This window comes from Streptopelia decaocto, assembly GCF_964273445.1.
Source record: "Streptopelia decaocto genome assembly, chromosome: 2".
NCBI lineage: Eukaryota > Metazoa > Chordata > Aves > Columbiformes > Columbidae > Streptopelia > Streptopelia decaocto.
In genome coordinates, this window is record NC_138655.1 from 153,498,853 (window position 1) to 153,523,991 (window position 25,139).

Sequence of the window (25,139 nt, forward strand, 5' to 3'; positions counted from 1 at the left end):
GATTAAGTTTGTTTTTCTGAGGTGTCTTTTGATAGATGGATAAGTGACTTATATATATAAAATATAAACTTGTTCAAGAAAACACAGTGAAAGCAGCTATTGATTGATTACCTTGATCATTCTTAGGCTACAAATCTTGTAAACACTGTATAAACATTTTAGTAAATTTACAACAAAATCCTGTTAATAGTAGCATAGCATGCTTTGAAGCTGAACATTAGAATAGAATCTTTACATTGGAAGGGGCCTATAGTGTAGTCCAGGGCCATCAGACTTATTTTCACCGAGGGCCACATAAACCTTGCGGTTGCCTTCAAAGTGCCGAATGTAATTTTAGGACTGGATAAATGTAACTAGTACTATGTTCATACTTTCTCATTCATGTTTTTATACATTCAGCCTTTCTCAATGTTTGGTGTTTTTTTTTTTTTTTTTTTTCTAAATGTCCTGACATATTTTTAGGTCTCGGAGACATATGGTCCAGTAATTTGTTACGCAGCTCAACCAACTCTGACATATTGCCTCTGATGAAGTTACTTAGGTTAAATTTTCAAACTTGAGTGCTTAAATGTGAGCGTATATGACAACAATAGCAATCTGCTGAGTTTGGTTTGCTTTTGTGTCAATGGAAACTTAGGATAAGCAGATGCCTTAAAAGCAAAACTAAACCACCCTCCCCCCCCCCAAAAAAAAAACAAAACAACAAAAAACCCAAAAACACACAACAAAAAATCCCCCAAACAAACAAAACAACAAAAAATCCCCCAAACAAACAAAACAACAAAAAATCCCCCAAACAAACAAAACAACAAAAAATCCCCCAAACAAACAAAACCACAAAAAATCCCCCAAACAAACAAAACCACAAAAAATCCCCCAAACAAACAAAACCACAAAAAATCCCCCAAACAAACAAAACCACAAAAAATCCCCCAAACAAACAAAACCACAAAAAATCCCCCAAACAAACAAAACCACAAAAAATCCCCCAAACAAACAAAACCACAAAAAATCCCCCAAACAAACAAAACCACAAAAAATCCCCCAAACAAACAAAACCACAAAAAATCCCCCAAACAAACAAAACCACAAACAAAACCTACAAAAATAGCATTTTTATTTTAGGACCTAATACTAATTCAGGTTTTCAAGATATGCTATACTCTGATTTGGAGCAAAATTCAGAGGTCCTTGAAATGATGGAGACTTGAACTAATGTCCTACACTATACTGATGGAACCAGTTTAGACCCTAAATATACCTTCATAGTCTCAGAAAGGCTTCTTAACACATGTGAAGAAGACCACTATTGTAGTTAAATTGCTTCTAGACCTCTTCTATATGTGTTTGGTTAACTCCAGTGCACCTGCTTTCTGGGCTTTCCTGAAGTGTCCTGTTCCTAATTAAGTCCTGGTGTGAGCATGTGCTGTTGCAGACACACTCCAGGTTCACCTGACCTCAGTTTGGTGACTCTGCTGAGTGTGAGTGAAGAATTGACGGAGTTAAGGTACAGAGACACTTCATCTTACCTAAAACTTGAAATATCTTCTAAATATACTCTCTCTTTCTCTCTTGGAGATTTTCCCTGTGGTGATCTTTACTACTTCTAAAAATCTCCATAGGTCTTGTGGCTTCCAGTGTATACATGCTGTCTTTTAGTTAAGATACTTTATGTTAAAAAACCGCCAAAAAAAGGAATTTCATACGGTTCCCAAATGAAAGAGAGTCGGCTTGCACGTTGGTTGCTTTCTGTTGGCATCTGGGTCCTAGTACAGGCTGCCATTCTTAATCATATTTTAATTTTCAAATAAATTGCTTTCATTATCCTTTCATTTACAATACCATGTGTGCATTACTGCTCATTAATGTTTGTCATCTACTTTGCTGAGACTGGGTTTTTAAATAGCCGTGGTTGCAATGCAGTAATTAAAGATGATCCATGTTGGTTTTGTAGAAATTATTCTGAAGCCTTCTTACAAAAAAAAAAAAAAAAAAGGAAACCCAAACCCAGAGTGCTGTTGAAATCAATTCCTTAAATGTACAGAAGCAGCTTATGATAAGTGCTTTGCCTGTAGGTAAAAAGAGAGCACTTCTAATGGTTCTGCTAGAATGATGCCTAATGATGGATCTGTATGGAAACTATATCTCCTTGTAATATTGTAATTACTGACAGGCCTGGTTTTTTTTGAGTATAAGATTTTGTACTTCATATAAAGTAATTTTTTTTCATATTTCTTTGCAATTTTTTTTTATTCCAGTGCCTGTTTAGCGTGGTTAAATTCCTTCCCCCTTTTCAGCCCATTCAGCCAATTCCTTCCCCCTTTTTTCCACTCCAGCTACCAAAAATATGAAGAGACTGAAACAACCTGATGAGGATTTTTAAATTATAATTTTGGAACAGAAACCCTGTGGGACTGAAGTCAAAACACAGAGGCAGTAGCCTCTGCCATCTTCCTTAGGTTGTACATCATAATATGGAAATGCTCCCTGTATCTGCACTTGCAGTTCGTCTTTGCTTGCCTGAGACAGCCTGTATGGCTGATTCTATGCATACACAAAATTGTGGATCTCCATACCTCTGCCTATCTGATATTTTTATTCCTTGCTCCTCAGCTTTGAAAATCTGTCCCTGAGGGATCCTGATGTGAATGTTCCAAAGTAATGTCACTACTGATATGGCACAGGAGTAAAGGAGCAATTATACACTATTCAAAGAGAAATTTAAATGGATTTTTAAGATGTGAGACTCTTTATGAACTGCCAGAGAATTAGTTGTTTTTCTTGAATATGTTAAGAGAGAACTTCAGGTGATGGATACTTCCTGACGTAAGAGTTCTTAGCCCCAAGAGTTGGTGCAATCTTCCTCATGGGACTTTAAACTTTAGTTCTGCTATCGCTTGCAGTCCTTCTACATTGCACTAATGTGGTCATGTCTAAAGAGGTCTCTCATATCAGGCTACCTTCGCTCTGAGATCAAAAGGAGGAGATACATTCTGGCTCTTTCTGTCTACGCCATTGTTTGCTTTTAATGAAACTTGTCACCTCCCCATGACTAAGAACTTAACATGCCCTGACTCAGAGCAAAAAGACAAAGTCTTAAGTATCAAAATTACCAATGTTCCCATTTTTTTCCTACAGTTTCTATATCTTCATGGAAGTGTAGTGAAGGCAAAATATTTAGAAATTTTTTTGGGTGTGTGTTGCTGCACTCTGGTTAAAATAATGCTTCTTAAGGTACTGAAATACTAATAATTTCATATAGATTTCAATTAGTGATAAATCAATAGAGTCAAATGAGTAATAAATGCATTAATTTACTTGTTTGAGCAACAGAAGAAAACTCAACACCTCTCTATTTGAACCTTCTATGACTTTCTTATTTGTACTCAAGCAAGCTGAAATAGTTGTAACACCTCCTCTTAGTGTTTGTTAGCTGAAAACCCAGCTGGGTGAAAACTGATAGTAGCCCCTAAGCTAAGGCTGGATCCACAGATTTTTTTAGAATTTGTTTTTTGTTATGTCTAAGCAGTTTGTCGAAGTCTTGTGACTTTATTCCTGTTAAGGCACATATCTATTCAATTTAATGCTTTAGATTTTAGTTTAGCCACATGATGTTCAGCACGTGCCCCGCTATCTTTGTCAGATCTGGAGGAAACTTGTAGTAACTACACTCCTAACTTCCCTGTCTAATCTCGTATGCAAGGTTTGTTGGGGTGAATAAGGTTTAAAACATTTTTTCCTAAAACTCAGGCCATTTAGTATGAGAAGAAACATTGCCTTTATATGTTCTTAGAAATAATACTTTCACTTATTTGCAATTTCACTATCCTTGTTAACGTTGAAAAATGGAAGGAGATGAATAGGCGGAGAAGTCGATAATCCTGCTCTAGGTCATCTAAATACACTGTCTAGACAAAACTGTGGATTTACTAGTGAGAGTGTGGCGAGGTTTGAGAGTATATCTCAGAAGTTATTTTGCACTGAAAGAAGGCCAAAAATTATGCCTTTGTGAAATGAATTCATCAGCACCATTCTGAACGTGAGAGAGCCTGTAGTTGTATCAGACCATATCATGTTCATGTAAGATGTTTCAACCTAAGTGTAATCAGTACTTTGAAATTCCATCTGCGTAGGAAACTTCAGTGCTAGGAAGGTGTGTTTCTTCTTCAGCAGGTGATATTTGTCCTATGGACTCCATATTACAGCAAAGCTTTAAAATTTCCTGAAGGGTGTGATATGATACTTGCAGCATTTTGCAACTCCTTTTAATTTTTTTCAGATTTTTCTGAAATTTTGGGAAAGCTGAGACAGCCATGGAACACTGAGGCTGCAGTACAGACAATTGCTTAAGCAAAAAGTTAAGTGTGGAAATATTCCCAGTAGGATCTGGGAGACTTGGAATGAATTTAAATGTAGGGATGTACTTAACAGTAACTGAATGCATTGGGGTTTGTGTGGAAAAAGACTGGATAACATGACTTCCTTTAGAAGTACTTGCAACCTCAAATGCTTATAAATATTTGCCTTAAATCCAAACTCAGCTTTGTCTGAAAGACAGAAAATTCCATGAGTGTAAAGTTTGTTCCAGGATATTCCTTCCATTTTCTGGCCATGGGTAAATACACATCAAAGACAAAACTTTGAGGGGTCATAGTTCTCTGGAAATGGTGACTTGGGGATGGTTACTTATTCTTCAGGATGGAATAAAGGTAAACGTTTATTTTCTAATTTGGGCAGTATACCATTAAGTTCTCTGATACAGTGAATGCGTCTAAGTATATTCTCTTATTTACCAGTTTTCCTGTGGTGGGTAATGATATAATTTTGTATATGCTGATTATAACGCACAAGTACAATGACAGTTACAATTCCTCATGATTCTAGATGGCCCCAGATTTAAATTTCAGTAAGCAGAGAATCAGAAAAGGTGTTTATACTAAAAATCGTAATCAGAAGAGGTGCTATAAGGCTTTGCTATTCCTATTCCAGTACATGAAGAGTGTCAATATCTGAACAGAGAATCAGAATCTGTGCAGAGATGAAGACAGGAGAGAGAAGTAGTAATACTGTTAAAGAAATGTAATGCTGTCAGTTTTGCATAGATTGTCTTATTCTGGTCTTGGTTATAAAGGTTTGAGGAATATCCCACCTACTGTGAGAAGACATCCCTCAAAGCATTGAAGCTGCTGCAATAGCTTTAGAATAAGCAACAAACGCTTGCTTTTCAGTAACGTAATAGGGATCTGCACTACCCTTGTCTCTCTGTATAAGAGGTATCAGTAATGTCAGTGAATTGCTGAGCATCTGCCAGCAATGTTAAAAAAAAAATCTTATTTATGTAAATATATTTTTCTGTTTGTTTTGTGATATTAAAATAAGCAGAGCAGAAAATGATAGATTTTTTTTTTTTTTGAGTAACAGTCACTGTCCAGATAAGGTGAGGGCTAAAAGATTTCTCTTCTTCATACCACATAATATGCCATTTTCATTTTGTGCTGCTTATAACCCTGAGTGTCACAGCTTTCTATTCTAGTCTGAATAGTCAATGAAACATTATGAAGCCGATAAGAAAAGCTGGTCCCCGTTACTTGGCAACGGCTGTTAAGCAGAGCTGAGTGCTGTTGATTGAGGAGATTAGCTGCCATAGATAAACCTCCTCTTTTTGCTGCCCTGCTGCTTATCTTTCCACCCATAACAAGTTGCACCAAATATGACAGCAGTCAGTGGTTTGGGCAGAATATGAACTTGGAGGCAAATAATATTTGTGTAGGAGACTTAAGGTGCGGCCTTTAAAGTCTTGAATTTATTAAAATTTACAGGTTGTCTTCTGGACTGTCCTTTCTAGACTTTGGGGTGAACATTCATGTTTAAAAGGGTGATGCTCCAGATGTGAGAGAAGTGGAAGGTTCTGTTCCTACATTGTCCATTTGTAAACACTGAAAATAGCAGCAAAATTTGTAACAGTTGTCTCTGACTCCTGTTCTTAGTGACTGCGAAGAAATAAATTGAATATGCTGTAAAATTAAACCATTTACTAGATATGCGGGAGTTGGATTAACAGATAAAAATTGTCTATTTTAGTTGATGCCTTTGGGAGAAAATGCTGTTGTAGATCAAACAAAAATGTCTAGGTGTATCAATATCTGTTTATATCTGTGTGTGGCTTGGAAATCTTTCTAGTTTCACTATATCCAAATTCAGTTTAATGAGAGAAGGATTATGTTGATGGGCAAATTAGAGCTGAAGTATGGCCAGGGATAGGAGGTGGTGGCTTTTTCAGGCTTGTTTCTTTTTCCTCCCACAATTTTAAAACGTTGCTTTATCCTTTTCCTTTCATTAGTGGTTGTACAGTTCTGTTTACATTTCTGCCTCTGCAGAGGTCTTTGCAAAACTCTGTGTTGGCCAGAACAGGAGTGTAGGCTCGACTGGTTGAATAACTGGGGAATGGCAAAGCGCTGGCAGAGGAGAGAAACTCTGAGGTGACACGCGTAGAGAAAAGTTGCCTTTGTTCACAGGTCTGGGTGACAGTGTCATAAATTCAGTTATTTTATTTAAACGTGTGTTATTTTCAATAACCCAGCAGAAGCTTCAGAATAATAGTTTTTGGGTAGAGGCATTTTCCTTCACTTAGGATTGCAGTCCTTTTTGTTAGCTCTAGCAAAACATATTAAAAAAAGGTGATGGTTTCTGCCTGGAAGAGTATTCAGCTGGAGTATACGAAGAGGCATCAAACAGGTGGACTATTTTCTATGTAGTTTTGTTATCCCAAGCAAGAATCTGTCACTTCATAAGCAATACAGTATGAGGGAGAAATTTAGAAAGATACAGTATAGCGCTCATTAGTAAAGTATCACTACAATGGGGTTTTTTTTGCTGATCTTGTACTCCTGACTTTCAAGCTTTTTTTTTTTATTTTGCATATTTGATGAACTGTTACTTCCTTTTTTTTTTTTGTAGTATGAATACTTTGTTCGAAATTAATATTTTTAAAAGTTCTGTCATCTTTTAAGAAGTGCATTTACTGAGTGTACAACTGTACTTAACTGCTCAAATTGCAGGTGACTCTTAAGCTGTGAGTAGCTTAAATTCTGCCCCCAAACTCCAGTTAGATTATGGCTTTTGTCTACAGTATATTAAAAAGCACATTTCAACCTGTAAATATGCTAAAATGTTAAATATTTCCTATAAGCTGGATGTATTCTGTTAATAAATCTGGAAGCAATTTGAGACTGAACATTTCACATACGTTGAGGAGTCTCCACGTGCATTGTAAAAGCAGAAAATTCTTGCTTTTGAGATTCATTTGTACCATCATTTCCAACACTGCAAATCTTAAAAGTTATGAACTGTAACCCACAAAACTGATGAAAATTCAATACTTCAGAAACCGCTCACAGTCCTGCTCCAAATCTCTGTTCCCATATCATTTTATCTGTCTGCAGGTTCACTTATAGAGACAAAAGATCATCCTCTTTTCTGAAGATTTCTGTGCTGAAAAATGCATTTCACTGTAGGGCTTTTTCCAGCCTTTAGATAATCTCTTTTGCTTTCCTCAATGTAATTTCTAAAATTTATCACTCATTTTAAAATTTGGGCACCACAACTCTGTAATTCCCACGCTGACCTCATCAGTGCTGCATGACGAATGACATCACCTCCCAATTCAAACTGTTATATCCGCGAACCTCCTGAGTGTTTTTGCCCTGTATTGTCTCAGACTGAACGCTGGGGTATAAACCAAGTGCGAACGACTGAAATATCTCCTGTCCTCTACCTGTTGCTGTTATCAAAGCCGCAGGATGTACTCAGGTGCAGTCACACGGTGGGGACAGCTGCATCCAGACCAGGCATTGTGGTAGAAATAATATCTCCAGATGTAGATGCTGATAGGTACTCCTACATATCACAGAATCACAGAATGTCAGGGATTGGAAGGGACCTTGAAAGCTCATCCAGTCCAGTTCCCCTGCTGGAACAGGAACACCCAGGTGAGGTTACACAGGAAGGTGTCCAGGCGGGTTTGAATGTCTCCAGAGCAGGAGACTCCACAACCTTCCTGGGCAGCCTGTTCCAGGCTTTGTCACCCTTACTGAGAAGTTTCTTCTCAAATGTAAGTGGAACCTTTTGTGTTTTGGTTTGAACCCATTACCCCTTGTCCTATCATTGGTTGTCACTGAGAAGAGCCTGGCTCCATCCTCCTGACACTCACCCTTTATATATCTGTAAACATTAATGAGATGACCCCTCAGTCTCCTCTTCTCCAAGCTAAAGAGCCCCAGCTCCCTCAGCCTTTCCTCACACGGGAGATGCTCCACTCCCTTCATCTTTGTTGCCCTGCGCTGGACTCTCTCCAGCAGTTCCCTGTCCTTCTGGAACTGAGGGGCCAGATATGTAACATCCTATTTAGCTATTTTAAAGCACAGTTTTCTTGAGAACTGTCAGATTTTTCACACACTCCAGCCTGTTCAGCAGAAACTGTTGGCATCGCTCTGTCCAAGTTCAAGGGGAGGTTCTCGGCTGTTCCAGTGTCAACGAGGGAACTGCCAGAGGCGGCTCGATGTGCCGTGGCTTCTGTAGGCGTGCTGAGATTTCATGCTCGAGCAAGGTGGAGAGATTTCTGAGATAGCTCGCAACAGTTTTAATCAATCCACAGGGTGCAGCACTCTGTGAAGTTACCCCAGTTTAGAAGGATTTCCCCTCCCCTTCATAAAGGAATGAATTTAAAATTTCTGCTGATGCGTTCAGGTTGGCATAACATGATTTTCCATAATTTTTGTAATACTTTGCAGTGAGGGAACAAGATGGAGATCTTTATTACTATAATTTCATGCATGTCTGAAGTCAATTTCATTTAGGAATAAATTCAGTAGCTCAGATTACAAAAGTAATCTGCTGTCTCAATACATCTTGTCCTTCAAAGATCTAGGAAACTTTGAGTTTGGCAAAGGTCAGAAGTAACCAAGTTTGCTCTAACTATTAGGTACTGTATCTGATGAATATGAATGGAATGGTCATTAGTCATGTTTTCATGAGGACACTGTCTCCTGCAGACCTGTACTAACTAACTCTTATAAGCTCTTGGAACTTAAACAGCACAAGTTAAACCTTTCACTATTTTGTATTTTAATACAAAAAGAAAATTAATGCAGAAATCCATTTTGCTGAACATATTTCCTTGCAGAGTTATTTTTGCCTTGGGAATACAGATGCAAGAGCAGCTACAGCCTCATCAGACAGTGAAGACATTGCCAGCACCAAAGTGGTTCTTGGCATCAACCGAAAATGTAATGGGGATCCTTGAAGTGACTGAAGTACGTCTCAGTGATACTTGGAAAATTAGTGTGCATAAATAAGCATTAGTATATTTGCATCTCATTGCCTCCATAAATAAATTCTTACTCCCTCCAGTAACCTCTGTTCATAAATGCATATTGAGTAAAAAAAAGAATCGTTCATGTTTCATCATTCCCCATTGCTCTGGATTAATTTTAAACAGTACAAGCAACAGGAGTTCCATTACTCATCCAGGAGGGAGCTGAACAGCTTCAGAACAGTTTCTCCCTGCTTGAAACTTGTTCTGATTCAGATTGTTCATTTTTGTCTCTTCACTCCATTTCTCCCAATAATGTCATAAATAATTAATCAACCAGGTTGCATAAACTTTTAGTCTTTTCCCATAAAGCATCCGATAGATCCTTAAGCATTGAACTCCTTTCTTTCTTAACTTCTCTAGTTTACTCATATATTTCTATTCATCATGTGGTCAGAATTCAGTGCAGTGGGGGGTAATACATGGCTAAGATTTCTCTCTGAGATTGCGATGTAAAGTATAAACTTACATGTTAATCTTGCAGTCCAATTACTAAATATGATAAAGAAATGAGAGCTTTTTGTAAGCCTACTAATACTTGACTTACAATTGAATTTGAAGTATTTTTCCTCTTGGAGGAGGAGTTGTATGTTGAAGTCTTTCCTCCCTTTTCCCTTTATTACCGGTATTGACCAAAAAAAAGGATTTCCCATTCAGATGGTTTTGATTGCAAGCTCTTTTTTCTTCAAGATGTCATCGCTAATATTGAGTATGGAGTTTTGCTTAGCCCTCTTAATATATAACAAATAGATCATCTTGAGGGGTGTGATGGTGTTTTTTTGTGGGGTGGGTTTTTTTTCCTCTGTGATCAACACTGGTCATCTGGATGTGGAATATGTCACTGCTTTGTCAGCCCTTTTTGTCCTCATCATGAAGCCAAAAAGCACAACTTTCCTTCCACGTGGTTACCTAGGAGGCCGTGGAAAATTCAAGTTTGTTTCTCTAAGAAGTACCAAATTATCCAAGCATTATTCAACTGAAACACCAGCTCTAGCAGCAAAAATTTAAGATTTGCTTTCTTTTCATCTCTACTTTTTCCTTTCCTTAAACACCCTCCTGCCCTCTCCTCCCAAGATATGGTCATTATTTCTGTGGCTGGGAGGCCTCCGAATGACCTGTTAAGAGTGAGGTTCATTTCTGTGCTCTGAATTGCGGAAAGTAGGCATTGAAATCTGGACCTCTCATTCTCTTAGCTGAATAAGTTAGGGGCTTTTTGGAAGCAGGCAGCACTTCTTTTCATGGCAAACCATCTCTCTTCTTGCTTTGTTAAACTGTAGCTAGCTTTTTCACAGTCCTCTCCTTCCTTCTTTTTGCTGGACTCAAGAAAGAATATGAGGTTTTTTTAGTTACTCTCTGTACAATTTAAAGATTTCTGTTGTAACTTCAAAAACCACCCCTCTTGCAAGTCAAAATGTGCATAATATTTTGGGACTGTGCAATCCACCACTTAAATTGGTGAAGGAAGATCAGGGTCCTCCAGAACTTGCTTTTGGAATTACTCCTTAAGACAAGGGGACTGTAACCCCCAGAGGTTCTACTTATTCTTTCTCAGATGTGCCGCAGGATGATCTGGAGCTTTGCAAATCCCAACCCTATCAGTGTGTTTGCACAACAGCTAACTAATGCTGCTCTTAATGTGAACTTTTATCCTTTCATATGAGCACTTTCATAATCACTAACATGCCGTCCAGTTCTTTCAATCAGCGGAAACGTTTTGGGTTTTTTTTTCAGTTGCAAGCAGACCTGCCATCTGCTTTTTCCTTAAGCATTCGTGTCCAAAAAGGTGAGGAAAGTCATTAAATCTTGTTAGAGTCCTTTTATAGGACTGTGAGGTGGTCTGGCTTTCAGCAGAATTCACAAAGTTACCTTTGCCCTTCAGGCAGCAGGTTATTTAGTAGCTGAGGAAGGTTGTATTTACAGCTCTGTTAGTAAGAATATCCACTGCATAGTATTTTCTTGTTGGATAATTTTTGTTTTTCAAGTTCAAAACATCTCACATTGGTTATTTTTCTGCTTCTTATGCTGTTTCTATTGAATCCACAACATAAATCAACACAAAAATTATGCTTTGTGTTTTATTTACTGTTGATTTACTTTTATTTAATAATGTTTTGTGCTGTACACGCTAGCAAATGTAGAATACCAGGATGTGCTCCTTCTAAAACAATCTGTATGCACTTTGCTTACTTGTTTTAATAATACATTACTTCTAGAAACAAATATTCTAACTTTTTTTTTTTTCTGTATTGCATTTCTTAATTTTAAATAACTGCGTTAAAAACTTCCACATGCCTATCAGCCATCAGAATAGTAGGGAAGGACAGGCTGGACTGAGGGTGTTGTAGCTGCGTAGCTGTGGGTTGCAGATGAAGTCAAATGGATCTAAAAGCGAATAAATGCAGAAGGTAAATAATGTTTGCTCCAGGACTGATCCCTGAGCAGGAAACTGTCCACTAGGTGCCAGTGTTACTGCTCTGAATGGGAAACAACCCAGGACTGTTGAGGCTCCACACAGATAAGCAAAATAAAACAGTAAAAAGGTTTGAAAAGTTTAACACGGGGAGATTGGCTCCACGGAAGGAGAGGCGGCATCTCGGTGGAGCGCTGCAGGTTTGCAATGCAGTTCACCGTGATCGCAAGCAGCAGCTTTTCTGACGAACTGCTGCAGCGAGATTTGTAAGCATTTGCTGTTCGCAAGCATTGGAGGGATATTTTCAAAACATTGCATGAGAAGTGACACTGTAGAAGCCACTGTTGCTCTATCTGCATGACCTCAGCCTCACATGGAAAGACAATTTAAAAGTAGAAGTAGAAATTACAAACAAATCTTTTTTTAGTAAGTGGAATATTGAAAAGATGCTGTTTGTGGAAGAGCTTATTTGTAAATGCTGAATGTGGGTTTGTGGACTACATGGTCTGAAATAAGCCTCCTGGAATGCAACTTAACAGAACTGTAACTTTTTTTAATAATTTTGAAAACAAACACCTTACTGCAGAGAAATAGCAGGGAGAGAAGAGCAAAATATTTTAATAATCTACTTCATACTTCCTAAAACATTTAACATGTGTGACCTTGAAGTCCAGTATCGTGAGACTTTTGAGATGCAGATGTTATGCTTCCCATTGGAAAATGATTTAATCTTTCCAGTAGGCAACTCAGGCTCTAACCTTGGGTTATAAGACAGCAAGCACTGGCCTTTTCATTAGTTCTGGACTTTTCTTGGATCTTACAGCCTCTTCACGCTCCTTCCCCAAGCTGTAGGTTTAAGTAATGTCCATATTCAATGAGAAGAATGAATCTTTTTCTTACAGAAGGTTATGTTGCTGGGGAATGATGCCTACCAAAAACTCTGCAGCAACATCAGAGGACTTTATCTGATTGACTGCAAGAGCACAAATGGCCCAGTCCAAAGTGGCAGCAGATGCCCTTTGTCACTGGACTTTCTTATTTACTTTTATGACTCAAGAACAACGGACACTGCCTGCAATATGGGACAAAACTTACATTTTATCCCAAGCTCTACTTTATAATTTTTTAACAGTTGTCAGTTAATTAGGGCAAGGCAGCTGAAGCATTGGTCGACCCATGAATGTGAATCCTGTCTCTCTCTGGACAGCCACCCCCTTTCCAGCTGCTGCTGGAAGCTCGAAGAGCAGAACTAGTGCTTCAAAGCATCCGCTTGAAGGCTCCTTTGCAAAGGTCACCTGTCAGCACCATGTGAAAATTTCTCTGCGTGTGGATCTAAATAATTGATGAGTGCAAAACACACTCTTTTAATTTACATCTGTCAAGCTTTCATCAGTCTCCGGTATCTCTACCAATCCTCATAGCTTTGGTCAACAAGAACTCTTCTTTTTTTGCTGGTATTATTCAAAACAGTGCCAAGTCTTGTACACGTCTTAGTTTCAATTGTCAGATTAGCCATACTTAGTGGTTCCAGGATGGGATATGTTTCTCTAGCCAAGGACGGTTTATTACGCACTGTTATTTTATGTAGGAAACACTACTTAAAAGGAATTGAATGAATCAGCTGTCCACAAATAGTCTTGCCTGCACGGTGAAGGTGGGCACTCAGTGCGAGTTTCCAAAGATCTTTTAAGTACCTGTTAAACATGTGATGCCTGGCTACCTTACAAAGTGAACGTGCTGGCACAATCAACTCTTCAAAACTCTTTTAAACTATAATTTTTTTGTGCCCTTCTTTTATATAATTTGATACCTAGATGTCAGTCATGAATGTAACATGGTACTTTGCTCCTCCATGGGTAAGAGAGGTAATAAATATCCACTAATTAATGGCAAACGGGCGAAATAATGAATTAAGACGCGTGTTTTTCACTTCCTTCTAAACCTCTCTCAAAAATCACCTTTCCAGAACTTGTGTTTTGACTTGTTCACGGTTTAATCTGTCAGCTATAATTTTTTCGTTAGAAGTTGATAAATATTCAGTGTAAATACATGTGCTCCAGGTTGTTGTCTCTAATAAAAGAGGTTCATCTGCCACTATTCGAGATCTTATTGGGCACCTGCATTATATCAAATTTGTATCTTGTAGTGTTAGTAGCTAGCTTTCTAATGTAAACAGCAGCTCGTAAAAAAGAAAAAAAATTGCTTGCATTTTTTCTCAAATAAGAAACCTGTTAGCAAAATAGCGAAATACATAAAGAAGCGTCTCACTGCCTCCTTTGGTATATTATTCTTCTATTTTAGTCTCTTCTTTGGAAACAAATGTAGAAGCCGCCTAAAAGTCAATATCACCACGCTGTTAACAGAGATATTTCCAGGTCTAAGTATAACTTATATTGCTATGGAAATTTCAGATACCACTCTTTGCTAATGGTTACCAAATGACAGCACCTTAATAGCAACCATATGTGTATATCGATCGGTTGTCTCACTCTTCCCTCATTCTGGGCATGCGTAAAAAGCAGAACTCTTTTGTATATCACCTTCCTTCTCAGAATGCTATTTTAATCAAAGTTCAGTATGAACACTGTCTTAACAGCTATAGGCATACAGAACTTTTCCTTGGGTGGTGGTTATTAAAGCATCACTTGTGCTTTGAATCTCCTCTACCATACGACATTTACTATAAAATTTGGGAGCTCTTCCATTTGCGTTTTTGTTTCATGACATCTTTGGGCAATTTGCTCGTTGGAGGTCTAAGGTGTGCACGACAGGGAGCTCAGACACCAACACTGGAACAGCCCCACAGCGCCCTGCGCTCGGCTGGAAAGTCACACCATGTATTCACTTACTGGAAAGACCACGCTGGTTTTTGGATAGTCCATGGCAGACTGGGCTGCAAAGTTTTTAAACGTTACTGTAATTGAAGTGAAAATGAGGTTTGTGCTGGATCTGAGCCATTTTGGAATTTGGGCCCCATCTGCAAAATAGATATTTTAGAAAGAAAAAGAGGGGAGCGTTTTTTTTGTTTGTTAAATCATTCTTACCTGCCTTTCCCCTGTCCCCCAATCTATGTAATTTTTAAAAAGGTTATAAAAGAGGTAGCCTGAAAATGGAACGCTTACCATAGAGATGTTGTAATCAAATAATAATAAAACCCGAACAAACCAACCCCAACCAAAGAAAAAAAATCCCAAACAAATAGAAAAACCTAGGAAAATTGCTACTTTTTTTTATTTAAAAAAAAACCCAAAACCCTACTGAACTAAACTGTGAAATCTACTATTTGCACAACTCCAGCTGTAATCCCCACTATAAAGACCCTCTGTATTTTAGAGATGGTATTTGCCAACCGCTCCTTGGGGCGCTCTGCTCCCTGGCTCTCCCGGTACCGCACTGAGCAGGGCGCTGTTAGTGATTGCAGCCTCTTCAAAGCTGCTTTACCCTACCCGTATTTCAAGCAAAAAAACCAAAATAACTTGCAGTTGCTCCCTAAGTAGTCCCAGTGTTTTTGGATGGATTGTATAATGCAGCTCAGGCCCATGTGCTAATTGTTAACTTTAGAATTTAAATAGGTTTTGTTCTATTCAAAGGCAGTTGGCTAAAGGTTTCTGAAAACTCTGCTTTTAGGTCTCTTTTAGAGTTTGTGAGCGAATTAGCTTTTGCGTCCATCGAGAGATCTTGAAATTATGCTTAATGCAAAAACTTCATTTTGAATGTGTATGCTTTTGTGGACTTTAAGATTATAATTTTTTGAGGTACTTTATTTTAAAAAGGAATTTTTGTTGTTGATATAAACATAGATTTTGTCCTAATTATTTGTAGCTGATAATGGTGGTATTCCAAAATAGAGCTGGCTATTTCAAGTTATGGTTCATTTTGAACAATCTTTTGAACAAATACTGAAATGTTCCACTATTCCATTCTGAATCAGGACCTTATTATATTCCTATTATCCAACCTTTTAGAAGTGACTGATATTTATATACTTTCCAACTGCAACAGGTTTTTAAACAGATATTTTTATCTGCTCTTAGGCTGTTTTATACGTTATATGGCAGAAAAACCAGATCTGTGTATGTGGTTTCTAAATTAAACCAGGTTTCCAATAACAAAATTAAACTCAGAGGTAAGTTTTTAATTTGGATCAACTTAATTTGGCAGTTGTAAGTGACAGGAGGATTGGAAAGGCAAAGAAAGCAAAAGTTGGCTGATTTCAATGAGGTATTTGTGTTTAACAGTGAAGGCTAATAATGCCCTTTTTCTGCATCCTAGATTGGTTTATTTTCTTTTGTGCCATTATTTGTGTTTAGTGAACAGCTGGGCCAGTAGTTCCCATTTGTAGCCTTTTAGCTCTGTGGAGCAGCAGAGAAAGTAATGGACATTGGAAAATTAATACTCACTGTTATTTTCTGCTAATCTGATACAGCTATTCTTTTTGAGGATGGATGTAATATCAGAGCTGAAGTAATTACTCTGTTAAAACTCGTACTGCAGGGGAATATTTTGCTAATTAAACTTGTTGCATTTAAATTGCTTCCTTTGGATCGCTATATAGAAGAGAACTGTTGTGAACAATACATGAAACCACTTTCTTTCTCGGAGGCCCAGAATTGCAGATGGTCAGATTGGATGTGAAGCACCTAGGCTCTGAATTAGGCTTTTGTATGAAAGAGAGAAAGGTAATTTGAATGTTTGAACTCCCTGTTCCTCCCACACATATACAGGAAGCTTGTCTCAAAATGAACAATTCTCTAAATAAAGACTAATAAGAAGCTAAATTAATTAGAAGGTGTGATTTGAAAAGACATTGATGAGAAGAGTCTGTCATTTTAGACAAATGGAATTGAGCTAAATAAATTAGGCCACATTAATATCTCATTGTTCTGTGAGCAGCTTTCTTTTATTGCATTCATTAGAGGGTACTTCTTGAAATGAGCCTTTGCTCACCATTACAGATTCAGTTCTCATTTACCAATGCCTAACGCACGGCTCCTGCATTAAAAATGTTTCTGCAAATCCTCATGGTTTCTGCAAATTAGTATTTATATTTCTGGATGCTGCACTTTTCATCTGCAACAGAGTAGGTGCTGAACGTTACTTTTTTTCCCCCTGAATTGTCAGTAGAGAAGTGCTACTTCAAAAGATTTGAGAGGCAGAAGTCTGAATTACTTTATAAAATAAACTGTGTGTCTAACTTGTACAATAAAATCTTTCTCCAACTAATATTTTTTCTAGTATTTATCTATTTAGATGGAAAATAGGCTATTTCATGGCTTCAGTCCTCCTTTGATAGCTTTTTAAAGTGTCTTTTAAACGGTTCCTTCATTATATAATTAGGAGACATTGGAAATGCGCATCTCATCACGCATTTCTTCCTGTCAGAAAACAGAATGTAGATTTTTTCCTTTTCTTTTTCTCTTTCCTGCAGATGGAATATTTGGGAGATGTCAGCGAGTGCCGGTAATAGACATCTATAAATATGACATTTCACCTCCTGTTCTGCAGCGCCTGAGGTTCATCCTGGAAAAGCTCTCGCACAGAGGTACAGTAAAAACTCCGGAGCGGGGTTAGTTGTGTTGGGGGTTACAATTATTTTGTGCTCCCTCTGAGGTGACATCTTCAGAAGTTTTCTTAACACCCGGTAATACAGACCTTATAAAAAGTAAAGTGCCTTCTGACTCAATGAATCTGCAACAAGGACTTTGTGAAGCAATTTCAGGAGAGGTGCCTCCTCCCTACGTAGTGCCTGTCTGTGACTGACACTCTATACAATCAAATTTTAGCATCTACAGATGCTGGTGTCATATAAATAAGTCAGCAGGAAAGAAAAATAATTTGCTGTGTGGCATCACAGCATATTTCAGGGTGCATGGGCAGAAAACACACAACTTCTAGCAAACAGTTTTCAACTTTCTAATGAATTCAGATAAGTAGAATTGCTCTGATTTCATTACAAGCTGCATCTACTGTGTTCCATTTAATTTTTCTTCAGTGTTCTGAAGTTAATCTCCATGTCCTTTCCAAAGCTGGAAAGGATGTTCTGGCTTCTGAATGGCAAAACTTGAACTGTCAAATGAAAATTTGGATAAAGTGAAAGCCAAGGAGGTGAACAAATGTTTTAGGTATTGTTGTGTATTGATAAGGATCATGGCTGAAAGCATTGTGGTGAAACTAGTTCAGCCAGGAGATGACAGGTATTAATACATGAAATATACCTCTGTTGTAGACAGGCGTAGGACCAAGAAATCTTTGTAACCTAAATTGTTCCAAGAGGATTGTTAAAATGGTTATTTTGCACTTGTATCATGTGTTTTGGAGTTTGTTGTTCATTATTTTCCAGTTACAATCTCAATTACAAACTAGTAATATTGTATTATGGTAGTTTAATCATGAGGAAAAAATTGATTTATTAGAAATTCATGACTATACTTAGAGACTGGGCTTCTAGTTTGGAAACCACTGATTTAGAGGATTCAAAAAATTTCCAGGGATTTATTTCCTGTCCAGCAGCCCATCCAAATGAAGCAAACTTGGCAAAACTTGATTGTATGGGTGATTTACAGTTACCTGTGAATAGTACTTGTGGCTCTTTCACTTGTCATTGCCTGAAGGCTAAATTATGCAAGCAAATTGATGGAAATACTATTTCATCAGGATAACATTGTGCGAGTGGCAAAGCTCTCTAAATACAGTGAAGAAAGAGGGGAAATTCATCACACTAAGACACCTAAACTGATATTAGGTTGATTATGCTTTCATGGACAGCCAGCACTCCTTTACTTTGCCTGAATGATGAGTCCTATATAAACCTTCCCTCACGAGGATGTAGGTGACAGACCTTCTGGAGGGGCACATGGAGAGGCTGGTGGGTTGTCCCATGCCATCTCAAATTATGCTTATATATCTCCATCTCCCTGACTACCATCACATCTTGGTTAGCTCAGCTGAATTCAGGTGACCACCCTCTACTAAGTGCTTCTCTGACCAGTAAATCAGCCCTCCCTGAGACCTGTTATCAGCAACTTGCCTCCCTGGAAGGATCTGTTGCAGTAAACTGCAATATGCTTCTTTTAAGGAAACTTGGGCGTTGAAATTTGGACTTGTCTCATACTTTTTCATTGGAAAAGAATGAAAAGGGACTCAGAGGTTTAAACCATGGTGGAAAGTGAAAGTACTTTTGCTTTTATGTTTCCTCACTCATGACATTTAGGGGTGCTTACACAAATGTATATATGCTTTGAACTGATATAAAACTTTTGCAGGCAGTTTTTGTGGCCTGTGGGTAGCCCATAGATGAGAATCTTAAATATAAATGTAAAAGATAATAGAATGCTAGAATGCCCTTGTTTGAGTGATTGATGTGATAAAATCACTGGATTTTTTAAATTTTTTTTCCTCTCAGTATCCTTGGCAAATTCTGAAGTGTTTAGTGAGGACAGAAATACAGAAGGAATAGAGTCAATACAGGCTTATCAGATTAATGGGTTACTGACATCGGGTTGCTCAGAGAAAACTCTGCTGTTTGCTGGTGCTATCAGATGTGATACATCCAGCCCTTAGGTCATGTTCACTGGCTATGATGGCCACTTACACAGTGAACGCTTTTCTCCTGCAAGGTGTGCGCAAAACATTATGACCATTTCTGCAGTATAGATAAGCCAGACATTGTCAGGTCCACAAAAAGTGTTTCAGGTAACCTCAAGAAAGGGCTTGCTTTTTTCAAAGGTCTTATTTCCTTTATCTACACAATATCCAGTTCTCCTTTCCACAAGAATACTGGCTAGTTCTGCTTGGTAATGGCCAGCTTCCCTGGAAGGGATAGGGGACAGCATTTGTTGTCTCTCTTTTGTAAAAAGCAGGACAAATTTCTCTTGGAAGACTACATAGTAGGTCCCACAATAAGTAAAACTTTTAATAAAATCTATATTGAACACTTTCTATTTTTATTAGATATATATACAGTTAAGGACCAGACAGACATCTTGGACGTTAGTAACTTGAGTGGTTTTCTAGGTTCTTATTTATTTACTTTTCTAATGTCACTATTTTTTTTGTTGTTTTGTTTTGTTTGTTTTGTTTTGGGGTTTTTTTGTTTGTTGGTTTGGTTTTTTTTTTGTTTTATTGTTGTTGGTTGGGTGGGGATTTTCTGCTTCCTTCCAATATTACCAATCTATTATTTTTTCCTACCAATAGTCTGTTAACATCTATTTTGGAATTAAAAAAAAAATCCATAGAAAGCCTTGTAAAATTTTTTGTTTGCTAATCACTTCTAAATGATAACTCTATTTGAATCAAGGTCCAAATGGAAGATTGTATGATTATGCGCTATAAAAAGACCCCTATACGTGAGAATAGCAAATATAATTTGTGATTTTGCCAGCCTGAAATGTTTACTACAATAGGGAAGCATGCACCAAAAGCTTAGATGAGTGACACACCTGATGATAATCTATTTAATAAAAGACTTTGACTAATATTGAGTTCAGTTTTCATAGTTTTTATGTCTTCTTTACATATTGAGTCTATATTTGTCTATACTATCTGCTAGTAGATTGATGTTAGAAATGAAATTCTTGGAATATTAGTTTCCTGCAAAGAAATGATCTGTTAGAATTCAAATAGCCTTGTTCATGGCCTTTTCACTCACAGTGACTGAGTCAGTCAAATCTGTTGAAATACCCTTAATGGAGATGATTTTTTTGAAGGTTCAGTTTTTATGAATGTGACTATCTATACAGGAAAAGCCTTTTGCACAGTTGCTGAAACATGATGAATCACTTTCTAAATTGTTAGTGTTTCAATTTATAATTTATGAGGAGATCAAACATTTCTTGTTGTCTGATAAACAGAACAATCAAAAGGATGCTGCTTAGACAGGACTGGATCGTTGGAAAAGGGGAATAAAGGGGAAGTATCAGCACAGAGGAGGAATGAGTAGTGCCTGTAGGAAATGGAAATACTTATCCCTGTGGCTGATGTTCCACGTTCTCTTGTCCAATTTAGGAGAAGATACTTCTTGGAATATACCAAGAATGATAAGTCATCTATACACTTTCCTGTTTGAGCTAAGCTGCAAAAAAAATAGTTTTTTGGATTTTTTTTTTAATTAAATGGTTGAAATAAATTATAAAATGTTGGTTTTTTCTTGCCCCAACAATATTATCATGAAGGCAAGGTGATAGAGTTGCTAAGATTCTTAGCGAGACTGTAGAAACACAGTTTCATGCTCATGGTTGACCTATAGACTAGAAGCACGGAAAATGAGATAGGAGGGCTAATCACGGTACATTATAACTCAAGCATGAATGCATAAGTAGTAATTGAAATATCAGCATAAGTGATAATAAAAGGGAGCAGTAGTATTTATCAGCTTGCTTACTCCAAGAGGGTTTTGAATTTGTTTCATAGAATAATTTCTAACCAGTGGTTCAGTTTAGCCAATGATGTGGTACCAAGTCTGTGCAAGTCCAGCTGCCGTAGCAATGAGAATTACTAGAAGAAAGAGGTCAGAGGGGTAGCCTGGAGGACACACTTTCTTAAAGGCATTGGAACAAGGATATTTGTCCAGGACCACAACAAATGCCCATCAGGCTCAGGATTGTGCCACTGTGCATCTTTAAGGAAAAAAAGTGAGGAAAGTTCAAGCATACAGAAGCATTTAACAGTGTTTAGACCTTCTCAGCATCATGTGCTTAGTGGCATCTGGTTCTCCTGACACAGAAGTCATATTGTTGTGTCTGCTCTATGGCCGGTGGACAGTGGTTCAAGGCAGTTTGATGGAGCACTGCGTATTAGAAACAAAGCATGGCAGACTAATAATTAGTAGTTTAACTTCTGTCTTCTGTTATACTTAAATTTTAACTAAATCACAGCTGTTGTCCCTTTACTGCAGGAATCATACAGCATGTCTATTTGGAAAACTAATCAGATAAAGGTTTTCTTTTGTTTATGCAAGTTGGAGTCATTACTGAATGGTTCCTAAGTATGCTTGTTGCTACTTAATTTTTGCTATATTAACTTCTTCATTTAAACTTTGCTTTCAAGGAAAGCAATTTCTTTTACACTATGATGGAGTCCTGCTTAAGATATTCAAATATAACAGTGTTATTAGGAGAACCAAAAAGAGTAGGATACACTTTTAAATTCATTTAGCTCAAGTCAGCAAGATATTCTTGAGAGGCTCATGTGCTGTGGAAATAGGCAACAGATTTACAGATGATTTGAAAAAATAGCACTTTTTTCCTCGTTTGTCGTCTTTGCAACGCAGAAAGCTCTTGACAGGGAGAAAAAAATATTTGTTCTAAATTAATTTTAACCAGTTAAGTGTATGGTGATTAATATGACTTTGCTAGAAATAATTTTATGTACTCTTACAGCAGATTTGTTTAAAAAACTAGAATAATTTACAATCAGTTAACTTGAAAATTGAAATTAATGTGACTTGTCACATGGAGCTTGTGAAGTTTGCAAGGGTTGCTAAATATTTCAGTCAGGACTATTTTTCAAGGCAAAGTATCATTTGTTACTGCAATGAAGGTAACAGACTTGAAAGTAAACCTTTATAAGCTGAGTTTTGAAATAAACTTAAAAGGAATAATGCAGTTCTTGCACATATTTGCAAGGTGATTATCACATCATTATGGAGGTATATGGAAAGCTGAAAAGAAGAGAGAAGTAGGAGAAAACAGGTTTGTCTTTACATTCAAGTATTGATATGAAGGAAGGCAAACTCTTCTTTTGACCTTTAGGAAAAAAATAGAGTTTTTCTTGAATAGAGCAGTGCATTTATGTCAAATTTCCCAGGCATCAGCTTGCTCCAGACATCTGTGTACTTAACACATTCTTCTCCTAGATGGCTGCTGAAGCCAGGAATTAAAGCATGAACTGCAGGACATGCTACACTGGAGGAACTCAGCTGGGACTGGAGGTACTTACCTTCTCCTGGTATCACTGTCATGCTGCCTTAACTTTTTGGCTCAATGGACAACACACTGAAAACGTTGCAAAAAAAATCCTGCCTTTGTTAAGTGCTAAAGCACCACGGACATTTTTGGTCTTCAAAACCTAAACAGAATTTTAGCAAACTGAGTTTCAGAAAAAGCAAGGAGTTCCGTTTTATAAAACAGCAGAAAATATACACTTTGAAATCTGCTTACCAGACATAAACTAACATGGCATTGATTTGCTCTTTGCCATATAAGACCTTTATGAGAAATGTATTTGCATTACAAAAAAATATTATGGGGCAAAGCAAATTCTCTGTATTGCGGGAAAAATTTTGAAAGTACAGAAGAAAACTTCTTAATGTATATTTAGTTTTAATGGTATTCATAACACTGTTATATAAAACTTTTTGATTTTGCATCATTTGAATATTGGGTTTTTTGGAAGATAAATACGTCAACCCGGTAGCATCATCTTACTTTTGTTTAAAAAGGATGATGAATCAGATTTTACTTGTGGTTTTGATAAAATAACACTTTAACTAATATGTATGATAGAAAGGAGAAAAGGTCTTCATGTCTCCTTTGTGTCATGTTTCTGTCAGCTAGCACTTCTTATTCTCTTAGATAATTCTTTAAAAAAATTAACACCTTTCATAGGACTATTGGACTGAGCATATACTGGGCTTGAAATGATACTGGGACATGAAATGGTTTGAAAACGCACTTGGAAGCACAGGAATCAAATTGCAGTTCATTATCAGCTGTTCCTACACTTGGAATGTCAGCAAATACCAGTTCAAGCACGAGATTACTTCTTTAGCTGCTGTATTCTCTAATAACACCACTTTTGGAAACTGAATAACAGTATAGCATAACTAAACTAATTGTGCCATTTTGTACTATTAATCTATAATTATAGCACACTTACATGTTCATCATAAGACTGCTTTTTATCGTTGCACTACCATTGGTTTATTCCTTATTTGTTTGTTAGCAGAGAATTTGTTTTACTTTTCTATTTCTATATACATTGCATTTCTTATCTACTGATTTTATCTCTGTCTACGTTGCCTCATGTTCTTTTAAGATATCAACTCTTAATGACACCTAGTGTTTGACATATTTTAGCTTTATAATAGGTATTCTAAATTCTGAAACATTATTTTAATCTTTTCATACAAAACCTCAATAGGTAGATTGTGTTCCTCACAGTACCTCATGGCATGATTGAAGCTATAACTTGTTATAGTAATACAGTATGTATTCTCACAGAAGTTCCTTTTTCCCTTTGCTAAGCAGGAAAACAAGTGCATATATATATATATACACACACTTTTTTTTTTTCTTAAGCTGTTTTCATTCTTTACAACTTTGTCAGAAAGCTTCTGAATAAGTGGCACTTTTCTGCAAAGTCTGGCTGATATTAAATCTCTTTTTCAATCCCACTTGTGTTTTCTTTCATGCTGATTCTTCACAGATACTCGCTGTATTTCACAGATTTCTTCTTCTGTTTTGTTTTGCCGTATGTGTATGTGAGTGGTCATGGATAGATGGTGCAGTTCCTGATGATAGAATTGTACTTTCTCTCCAACACTTCTCCAATACTCAGTTTCTCTTTTCCAGCTTCTCACAGTCTCAGCATTGCAAAAAGTACTTTCCCCCCTATTTTGAGTCTTTTATTCCTATTGCTGTCTGGTTTCTAATTAAGCTTTGCACAGACCTGCACTGCGTATTTAACTAAAGTGTCTCCAGTCTTTTAGGAAGGCTTTGATTATTCTTCCTCTGTTTGACTTAAGATATGTTAAATATATAGCCCTTAAACTATTTCTTTTTTCCCCTCCCTTGCCACGTTTTGGGGTTTGTGTGGGTTTCTTTTTGTTTTGAACGCAATATTTTCACATTTCTTTAGTAGGGTCAGATAATTGATTTTCTTTATTTTAGCTGCAAGCTATCCAGCAATGCAAAACCTCTGATTCAGAAAGAAGGTGTAAAGCTACTGAGTCTGCAGTATTTTAAAAACTTACCTATTTTTTTTTTTACTTTTAGTTTTTTTGTAGCTCCACTTGCTTTTGTAAAGAGGCAAAATTCCTGCCTAAGGAGGAATGATGATCTAAAAATGCTAAAGATATGTTAGCCTTAACCAAGAACTTAATTCTGTACGCACTGAGTTTTATTTAATCACGTTTCGTTATTTTTTGGGTTGGGTTGTTAACATAGTGGAATATTTTTGCTGTACTTGAATGTTAAAAACCAACCATGATGAACAAAAGTCTGTGTTAGTTGTGGGAGTAGAGGAATGGGAGGAAGGTCACACGGTCACAAATGAGAACTCAGCCTGTTTCCATACAAGCCCAATCACACAACCTAAAGCTGTTTGTAGCTTCTGTGATGTCTTGGCTACTCAACCTCATGA

The 25,139-nt window shown here is 37.2% G+C and overlaps 1 protein-coding gene across 1 annotated transcript in view; it reads left to right on the forward strand.

The window, feature by feature from the left end:
* Positions 1 to 25,139, forward strand: part of PTPRN2 (protein tyrosine phosphatase receptor type N2) — a gene marked incomplete at both ends in the record, with an annotated part of 645,993 nt that overhangs the window by 144,766 nt on the left and 476,088 nt on the right. Inside the window, one exon of the mRNA XM_082045523.1 lies at positions 17,209 to 17,322. Within this exon, the coding sequence (XP_081901649.1) occupies positions 17,209 to 17,322 (114 nt within the window). The remainder of the gene's footprint in view (positions 1 to 17,208; positions 17,323 to 25,139) is intronic.